This window comes from Cottoperca gobio, chromosome 13 (genome assembly GCF_900634415.1).
Source record: "Cottoperca gobio chromosome 13, fCotGob3.1, whole genome shotgun sequence".
NCBI lineage: Eukaryota > Metazoa > Chordata > Actinopteri > Perciformes > Bovichtidae > Cottoperca > Cottoperca gobio.
The window spans coordinates 2,569,191-2,579,190 of NC_041367.1; the positions used below are offsets into that span (position 1 = coordinate 2,569,191).

At 40.8% G+C, this 10,000-nt stretch overlaps 1 protein-coding gene across 1 annotated transcript in view; it reads left to right on the top strand.

The window, feature by feature from the left end:
• Window positions 1–5,618, top strand: part of LOC115017957 (transmembrane protein 255B) — a 13,838-nt gene extending 8,220 nt beyond the window's left edge. Inside the window, exons 5-9 of the mRNA XM_029446723.1 lie at window positions 154–234; window positions 424–509; window positions 624–783; window positions 3,762–3,866; window positions 4,824–5,618. Of these exons, the coding sequence (XP_029302583.1) occupies window positions 154–234; window positions 424–509; window positions 624–783; window positions 3,762–3,866; window positions 4,824–5,042 (651 nt within the window). The 3' untranslated portion in view covers window positions 5,043–5,618. The remainder of the gene's footprint in view (window positions 1–153; window positions 235–423; window positions 510–623; window positions 784–3,761; window positions 3,867–4,823) is intronic.
• Window positions 5,619–10,000: the final 4,382 nt, after the last annotated feature.

A 10,000-nucleotide genomic window follows, 5' to 3' on the forward strand; every position in this document is an offset into this window, starting at 1 on the left:
TGTGTTTAAAGTGTTTCCATCCATCGCAGACTTCTGGATTGTCTTCTATAAGAAATGTCCTTCTTCATATTGTGTGTGATCCTCAGTAAAGATGGTTGGTGGTGTTTAGAAATCCTGTGGATGATTCTTTCTTCACGTTTGAACTTTGACCAGGACATGCGTCCCCTGAAAGCAAACAGGTGCCAGTACTTCAGCAGCGGCGGCAGCTACGTCTACGAGCAATTGTACACGTCTGTGAGTAAAGATGCACGGAATATATCATTATCATATATTTTAAGATGCAAATTCAGAGCAGTTCTGTGGGGTTTAAAATGTCAATACTTGATGTTATCATCTTCCACAGCGCTGATGTTTACAAGGACATTATTTGCGCTGCATTTGCAGGTGAACTGTGAAACATTTTGAACTTGTTTCCTCCCCCAGGTGTCGTGTTGGAGTCCAAAGGAGACTTGTAGCATGATGGTGCGCAGCGGGACCTGCTACTGCTGCGACCTGTACGACTGCGCCAAGTGAGACAAACATGATCCCCAGTATATCGTCAAAAACAAACAGTTATCTGCAAACATATCCGAATTATCATTTGAGGATTAACGTTAATAAACTGGAGCCGTCTTCTCCCGCAGCGGGGGCTACCTCAGCAACTACTACGACTTTGTTGGAGTGCAAAGCTGTGAGGAGGTTTTCACTTTGTACGTTTCCATCTGGACCCTCGTCTGCCTGAACCTCGTGGCCTTCTTCACCGGCATCCTGACGACGGCGGTGCTGGGCAGCGTCAAGGAGCTGGTGAGGCTTCTGTTTAACCCTTTGTGTTGTCTTAGGGTCAACAAGGACCCGAGATGTTGAGCAGAGAGAGAAACGACTCAAACGACTTTTCCTAAAATGAGCCCAAAATTTGAAAAAGTGAAAAATTGTTTTTGTTTATAATTTCACGGTAGCTGACACACACACACACACACACACACACACACACACACACACACACACACACACACACTTTGTGAAGGTTTAGGTGGAGGCGGGTCCTTCTTGGGGAGGATAAAAGGTCTCATAGTGTCGATGTGGTGCATTCCCGGGATGCAGGTTGCTCTCTGTTTCACAGATCCACTTTCACTCAGATTGAACTCTGCACGATGTGAAGGAGGGTTTTCTTTTTTGTTCTGATCCGCGGCTCAAATTGAAACGACCGGGTTAGCCAAATGTCAGATGATATCCAGCCAGACGTACCGCGACGAAGACCGGTTGCACGAAACCTCCCATGACAGGGAAGAGTGATCATCTTACACAGCGTGCAACGATCAGCTGACGAGAACTGAAGCGGTGGGTTCAGGGGAAGGTTTCAGACGGAATCTGTAGTCTGAACTAATACTTTAAATATTCAGATTAACAGCAACTTCTCACTCATCCATAAATAAACATATATTATCAGGAGGTTCCAGCCTGTTTCACTGCGTATTAAATCATCTTATCTCTGAACAATAAGCAACACACTGAACGTAACTCGCGCTCAGCTTCACAGAGATGTTATGGAGGTTCTTGGTGCAGCAGGGCAGCTTCTCTTTTTCTCTCGTCGTGCTCTGATGGTAAAAACACCGTTTGATAATGTACAATATGATTACATGTTCAAGGAACTTATAGCATTAATCCCAGGGCCAAAACCAGTTTCCACTCTCTGTGATATGTGGCGTTTGATGTCAAATGACAGCAGGAATTATGAGAGTTCTGGAGAAATGACTTTCAAGACGATATCTGGTAATGCTTACGAGCTATGACAAGCGTCACTGTTCCCCGTGGCTGCTACTGCAAAAGTCAAATCTATAACCAGTCGGGGCATTTTGTTGTTCAGAGAACAGAGAGAAGATTCATTTACAGTCATTGTTAAAGTAATAATGTTTTCTTGTCCTTTATGTCGGTGAATTGGATATTTTTGGGTTTGGAAAGCAACATGTTGGATCTGTGATCGAGAAAGACTTTAATAAGACCTTAATTAATAATGAAAATAAGAGGATTAAATAGGCGTTAGCGGGGGTTATTCAGCCTGATACATGTGGCTCAGGAGGGGCTGCGACACAGACGAGGAGGTTTCTCATTGATGCACATCGTCGAGCCTCGACAGAAGGAAGAGAAGAAGTAGCGGTGAAGAAACTTTGGCTAAACTTGTGGATGAGAAACAGACTTTAAGGTTTACTTTAACTTTAACTTATTTATTTTTTAACCTTTCTTAAACTTAACCGTGTCGTTTGTGTTCAAAACTTTTACGTTTCTATCTCAACCATGTGCATCGAGAAACCTTCCATTCTGTGCAGCTCAATCTACTCACGCCAATGTAATCGCCTGAGAACTTTCAAAATGGGTAAGAATAATTGCTTGTTGCAGCTTTAGTCCACTTCTTGATTCGTCTGGCAGAAGAACCAGCCATGTTGACTCCAAACCCATATCGATGTCAACCTCAAATCCCCGGAGCAGCTTCAGCTATCTCTCTGACAGGTGTCCTGTCCTAGAAGATCCACATTGACCCTGCCGACTTAAAAACACCAGAGATTCAACATGGTTGTGGTTTCTGCAGAGCTCTTTGAGCCTCACGCTGGCAGAGACGGAGCTGATGTGAGTGATCCTAAACACTGCAGGAGATGATTGCCAACAGCCCTTACAGTCTCCATCCTGTCATCCGTCACTGCGTGCTGCCAAAACGTCTATCTTTGCATTAAGTCATGCAGAAAGTATTTTTCATGAATAACATTATCTGCTCTGTAATCAACTGTCAGCGTTCTGTCTGTAGGAATGCTTTCAGATCAAGTTACAAGTAAATCATTTCAATATCTCTCCCACATTTACATGTCCATGTTTAAACACAAGAGTCCGAGATCTGCAAATCAGGCAAATTGACTTCTGGAATTAAAGACAGAGAAACTAACAGTTTAGATTTGCAGCTTCTGACAGTTTTGCATAAACCAGAACGACAAATGTGATCTGTGATTACAAAACACGCCTGCGTGCACCGTGTGTGTGGAGATGTGAAGAAGCGACTTCCTTCGCTGTGTTCTCGACAGCTTGACTTCATTAGATTTGAATGAACTTATAATTAGTTATTAAGAAGACTATAATCAGCTGTTCTTACATTTGAAAACATGTGGTTAGAATAAAGTCACATTGTCAACGATTACATCTTTAAAATATTAAACATTTTGAAATTAGGAGCTTTTTTTCATGCATAGAACGAACAACACACACAGTAATTTAGTCACAGTTACTGTAATGCTGCAGAGAAGTTTACAGTTCATACATTTCCTGCCAAATGTATCTGAATAACCTTTTGTTATAAATGTTCTTGACGTGTCTCTGACTCTTCTCCACGCCGAGCTCTCTCCTGGCAGCGCAGAGAGAGTAACACCACGTCAACCATCTTAAAAACTCACGTGTGCCCACCGCAATAAAGCACTTTAATAATGCTGGAGGCTGCAGAAGTTGTGCAATAGCTTCAGGGTCTGATGAGGGAGGGGTTGTGAAATATGTGCATAATGTGTGTTAGTGATGTGCTTCAGTACATGTTGCTTTGTTTTTGATTATTGTTACTATGGCGACAGCTTTATGATAAGACGAAGTACATCGTTGCCCAAACTGGATCATTTAGTTCAATGATCATCGGCAAAACCATGTTGAAACCATAGAGTGCTCCTATAAGACTTGTCATCTGACCATGTGTGTGTGTGTGTGTGTGTGTGTGTGTGTGTGTGTGTGTGTGTGTTTCTCTTTGTGTGCATCAGAGGAGCAGCAGTCCCGAGAGAGAGTCCTCTGAGAGTCCAGTATCTTCCCCGACAGCTCCTCTGCTGATGAACGGCAACACTCACACAGTTCACCAGCTCCACCCAGTCAGTGGTCAACACACACACACACACACACACACACACACACACACACACAATGGAGCAGGGGTCGGGAACCTATGGCAGACAGAACAGAACCGAGTAGAGGAGAAACTGCGCAAAGCAAGCAGTAGACCGGGGGTGTCAAACTCAATCACAGAGAGAGCCAACATTAAAAACTGGGGCTACGTCGAGGGCCAAACACGGTCCACATTTATTGAACAGGATACACATGTTGGATAAAGTGCAAAGAGATATGGAACATATTTAGGTATCTACATTCTCCGAGTATGCACATATGTCAGAGCCAGATGTTTGCAATCTTTTCTGAGCTGCAGGTTTAATGTTTGGGGTTCTGTGCATCAGTGAGACTCCTGTGTGGGTTTGTGTTCATCTTCATCTTCATCACAGAGAAAAAACACTACTGTCGACGCATCATGAGGGCAGAAGCTCCGCTCTGTGTCCAGATGTGTTCGGGTGAACACTTTGTAAGAAGTCCAAGTTCGGTAACCGTAACAGTACGGATAAACGTGTTTAACACACACACACACACACACACACACACACACATCTTGTGAAAAGAAAACATACAGAGACGTCCCTTAGTGATGCTCGTCTAGTTGCATTTTTGCCGTTTTTTTTGCCGTTTTCTACAGAACCGCTGATCCACATAAGTTCAGGTGTGGCGCACTGCACCCCCGGGTCCTCAGCTACACATACACACACATTCACTCATTATAGCATAATAATTATAATAATAAACCTTCTTTTTTATAGCTCTTTTCTTGTAAAGGTTACAAAGTGTTTTCCAGAAGAATAAAAGAAGCAACGACAGAATAAAACAACACCAGAGGGATCAAAATAAACACAATAAAACATGAAAACACTGGTGGATGAAGTAAAGAATATATAACAGGTTCACATTAAAGATGGATGACTTGTGGTCTTTCTGTGCCCCTGCAGGGAGCCTCGATGTTCTTCCCTCCAGCAGACGGGACGGCGGCCTCGCAGAGTTTCCCTCCGTCATCGACTCGTCTCTCAGAGTCCAACCCGCCCCCCTTCGCCCCGCCGACCAGCCTGCGGCCCGTACAGGCTCCACGACGTCTCCGCATGAGCTCCACCAAAGGGATGAACAAATGTTTTATGATTCTTGGAAGTCGTTGTGATGACGGGAAGAAGTAAAACAGGCACGACTCTGAATATTATGCAGGAATGCAGATTTCGTTTTTTCTAAAAATCCAAAGGTGGATCTTTTTTTTTTTATTGTGTGCAAAGATTATAACATATTTTAAATTGTAAAACATGTGCACATGAAATGTATCATTTAAACTATGAACTGAAAGGTGATTTACATACAAATATGTTAATGTTTATACAGTGTATTGTGCTTCACATATGTTATCACAGTTATTTCTACTGTGTGCAACGTTTTCTACACATTGCATTGATTAAATAAATGAATTAACAGTAAATGAACAGTTTGCTCTGGATTCTTTAAGTGACATGTGGAAGATAAAACAAAATTAGGAGTAAAAGACATTGAATGTGTTACTTAATGACGTTTGTAGGTCATCAAATGTAGATTTACAGTCAAGCAACGACGGTACAATATCTCTGCTGCGCCAAAGTAAGTTCTTGTCTTGCCTCGCACTCTTGTCTGGAGTGCGAGGCAGGTCTGGAAACAAGAAGCACAGTGCACAGTGGGTGGTATGAATAAGTAAAAGGGTTAATAGGTGAATCAATAATCACAGGTGTGTCGACAGTGATCTGTAGCCGTCACGTGTCATACAACTGAACCTTGTTTTGCTTTGATAAAAGCTAAAGTGCGTGTGGATCTCTGTCTGTGGATGGACCAGCTGCTGCACAAATAAACACTTTGATTATACAGACGTTTGGAAATGTTATTTAAGCGACAGGTACAGGTGTGCAGCCCCTCGGTGACTTGTAGTCGTGTGTCCATCTGCAGGAACTACGAAGAGCCGGCAGTGAAAACACAGTAAATAAACACAAATTGTTCACATGCACAATTCTGCTTTAACTGAACTGTATATTGCACATTTAAACAAAAGACTACATTTAGTGAAATTATCCGTCTAAACGCTTTTGGCACAGAAACCAATATTTCACTATTTCTGCCTTTCTGACACATTTAGGAAAACGTTTAACTTTACTTATTTACACATAACATCATAACACTGTCATAAGAGATTCAGCAGCAGATACAGAAAGACTTCTGTCACACACTAGTTCATTTGATGATGTTCTTGCAGTGTAACTATTATTATTATTATTATTATAATTTCATCTGTGACTCCTTATATCTTTCTGCATGAGGCCCAAAGACACATTTTATGTGGCTGTGTTTGAGGAACAGAAGCGGAGGCATGCTCTGCGAGGCTTCACATCGTGCTCGTGTGGGTGAACTGCTGTAAGGCTGTTTTGTATTAACATTCACTAAAACGCAGAAAGAAAAGAAAAGCAGAGGACAGAAAGTCGTAGCACAGCAGGAAGCCACCCCCCCGCTGTTGGAGCCCGGAGAGTATTTCACCTGTGGAAAAGATCAATCCAAAACAAAGAGAAGGAGCCTTCATATTAGTGAACTTCATGCATTTAAAGCACGAGTCGTGCAAAGTAAACCAAGAGGGAAAGTACACAAACAACAAGAACACAACACTTCTACAAACATGTTGTTCCTCTTATGTATCTGCATGCAACTACTGGCTACTTCAATATGGTGCTGAATCATGCTATAAGTTTTGACATCATAATGTCACCGCTGCTTGAAGCTGTGTCAGGGAGCTGCAGGGGACAGGAAGGGAGCAGGAAGTTCATGGACAAGCGGTAGAAGCACAAACTTCAGTGCAGAGTAAGGACTGTTCAGGGATCAGAACACAGCACGCTTCAGTATGATGTGTGTATCCTGCTTTAAACTTGAACTGAACACTTTATCCTTCACACACACAGCTTTGTACTCGTGTAACGTGAAGACACCCCGTGCTGTGCTATACATTTGACCCTTAAAACACATATTTTTCTAGAGAGTTTCAAAACAGCTGTTTCCAGTCTTTATGCTAAGCTAAGCGGCTGCTAGCTGCAGCTTCACACTCCCTGCACAGAGAGGCATCTATCTTCTCATCTAACTCTTGCTAGGAGAGTTCCCTCAGACAGGAGGGATACACACGGACAGAATGAGCAAATTAAATGCACACAAGACGTTTAAACAATCACAACAGAAAGTGTCAGCAGTGAGAAGGAACCACTGACGCAGTGTTTGTTTCCAGTCATGGCGTGCTGCAGATCTGTTCCTACGTCGCCTCCTCGTGCTGATTTTGACAGATTTGTTTATAAATTTAATAAAGATTTAGTCCTGCTTGTGCTGCGTTCTTATGTTAATGCTGCGGGGGCCCTTAGGGTCGACACACACACGAGAACACACGATGAGAATGTGTCGTGTGAAATGTCTTTGTGTTTTGACCCTCAGGGCCACCGTAGAGTTGTCTGATTAATAAATCAAACAGTAGCCTCATGTTGATATATCAATATTTATATTATATTTGTTAATGTAGCCTACATTGAATAATATTTAACATATATTTAAAATGTTTTCATTATGTAGGCCGCTCCCTCGTGGAATGATGCTTCTGCGTAGGTCCGGCTCTGCGTGCAGGAAGAACGAGGCTCAGTGAGACATCACAGTCGACCTGAAGGCACGTTTATTTGTGTAACACATTGTGGACAGAGAAGAGAATGAAAGTCATCACAACAGGCGTAGAAAATGCAGTAAAACAAGAAACAAAATAAGAAATTTAATAAGAACGAGACTAAATAAAGAGGCTCCTGTGTTCTGTGGACGCTGGAGGCTTTGATCCCGTCCATCCATCCCAACAAGCTGCAGGGAGCCCACTGCAGATACTGTGCCGTGTTAGCCGAAGGTTATCAACACCTCCAACACCAACACCCCCCCCTCCCTGCCCCGCTGTGTTGCTCCTTATGCAAAGACATGCGGGCAGTTTAGGACACAGCCAGTACGAGTGATATACTGCCCCTCTGTAGAGGCTGCTTTGAAGGAGCAGTGGTTGAACATTAAAACATAGTTATTTACTCCTCTACCAAAGACTTATTTATGTATATATAACCATAGCTTTATTTAATTATGTGGTCATTTGGAGGTTGTACTTTGTTTTGTAGTTGAATTGTTATATTTTATGTCAATTATATTATAGTTATTTCTATATTATAATGTTATTATATTGTTATATTGTCAAGTTTTGCTTAGAAGTGTTTTTATTATGTATGTGTGCCTGTGTGTATTAAATATTTAATGAATGAATTTAGAAGATATATAGAATCTACGTATGGTGGATCTATATAATATTGACTTGCAATGTTTTATTTAATACTAATGCAGTGACAGTTAACTGCATTGCACTTGTCTTATAAGTTAATATCTCGAGTGAATTCAAGTTTTAACGGGCAACACAATCACTTTTATTGTGCATATTATAAACATTTGAACCTACAATCAAAAGACGGGTTTTCCTCCAGAAATACATAAAAAAAAAACTTTTGTTTTAAAAGAAATACTAGGGTATGTAAGGGCTTTAAAATGCCACAGGGGTGAAACTGTGTGCTACATAATTATATTTCCTTTCTCTCCCCCCCCCCCCCCCATCCAGTCTATTGTTCCTCAGCCTCAAGTCAAACTGAAGACTGATGGACCGGACAAACTTTAAATAAATAAACAGAAGAGCACAGACGAAGCACCATGAGCCGTTGGGTCGGGGCTCCGTACGATCTACAACCTTCAAACTAAACCAAACAGAAAACATGACGATTAAAAAGTACTGACAAAGATAAACGATTCAAACACAAGCTGCACATGCATCATCAGTAGACTGCATGTATATATATAATATATATATATAATATATATAATTATATATACAGTATATAATATATATATATACTATATAATATATATTATAATATATATATATTCTAATATATATATTCTAATATATATATATTCTAATATATACTATAATATATATATTATATATATTATTATATATACAGTATATATAATATATATATACTATATAATATATATATTATTATATATACAGTATTATAATATATATATACGATATAATATTATATTCTAATATAGATATAGTCTAATATTACTATAAATCTATATAATAATATATATCTTATATATCCAGTTATAATATATATATATACTATATAATATATATATTATAAATAGATATATTATATATATTATAATATTATTCTATATATACTCTAATTTCTATCATCTCCTATTTACAGTCTCTCTACAGTCTCTCTCCTTCTCTCTCTCGATCCTCTCTCCTCTCTCTCTTCTCATCTCTACTCCTCTCTCTCTTCTTCTCCCTCTCACTCTCCTCTATCTCTCGGCTCTCTCTTCTCTTCTCTCTTCTCCCTCTCCTCCCTCCTCTCTCTATATCTCTCTTCTACTCTCCTCCTCTCCCTCTCTCTCTCTCTCTCCTCTCTCTCTTCTCCTCTCCGCTCTCTCTCTCCAATCTCTCTCTCTCCCTCTCTCTCTCTCTCTCTCTCTCTCTCTCTCTCTCTCTCTCTCTCTTTCCTCTCCTCTCTATCTCCTCTCCTCTCTATCTCTCTTCTCTCTCCTCTCTCCTCTCTCTCTCTACCTCTCCTCTCTCTCCCAACCTCTACTCTCTCTCTTCTCCTCTCTCTCTCTTCTCCTCTCTCTCTTCTCTCGTCTCTCTCTCTTCTCTCTCCTGTCTCTCTCTCCTCTCCCGTCTCTCTCTCTCTCTCTCCTCTCTCTCTCTCTCTCTCTCTCTCTCTCTCTCTCTCTCTCTCTCTCTCTCTCTCTCTCTCTCTCTATCTCTCTCTCTCTCTCTCTCTCTCTCTTCATCCACGTCCTCTTCCACTACCACACGATATTTTTGCTTTTTAAAAGCACAAACTCCACAAATATAAGAAGCATTGGCAAAGTGTTTTATTGTAAATTGTTTCAAATGGACACAGAAAAGACCTTGTATGGAAAATAAAATATTTAATGTGTATAAAAGGACAGACATTGTACCAGAGCAGTATGGAGACATTCAGAAGAAGAAGTGCTGGACAGGAAGAAG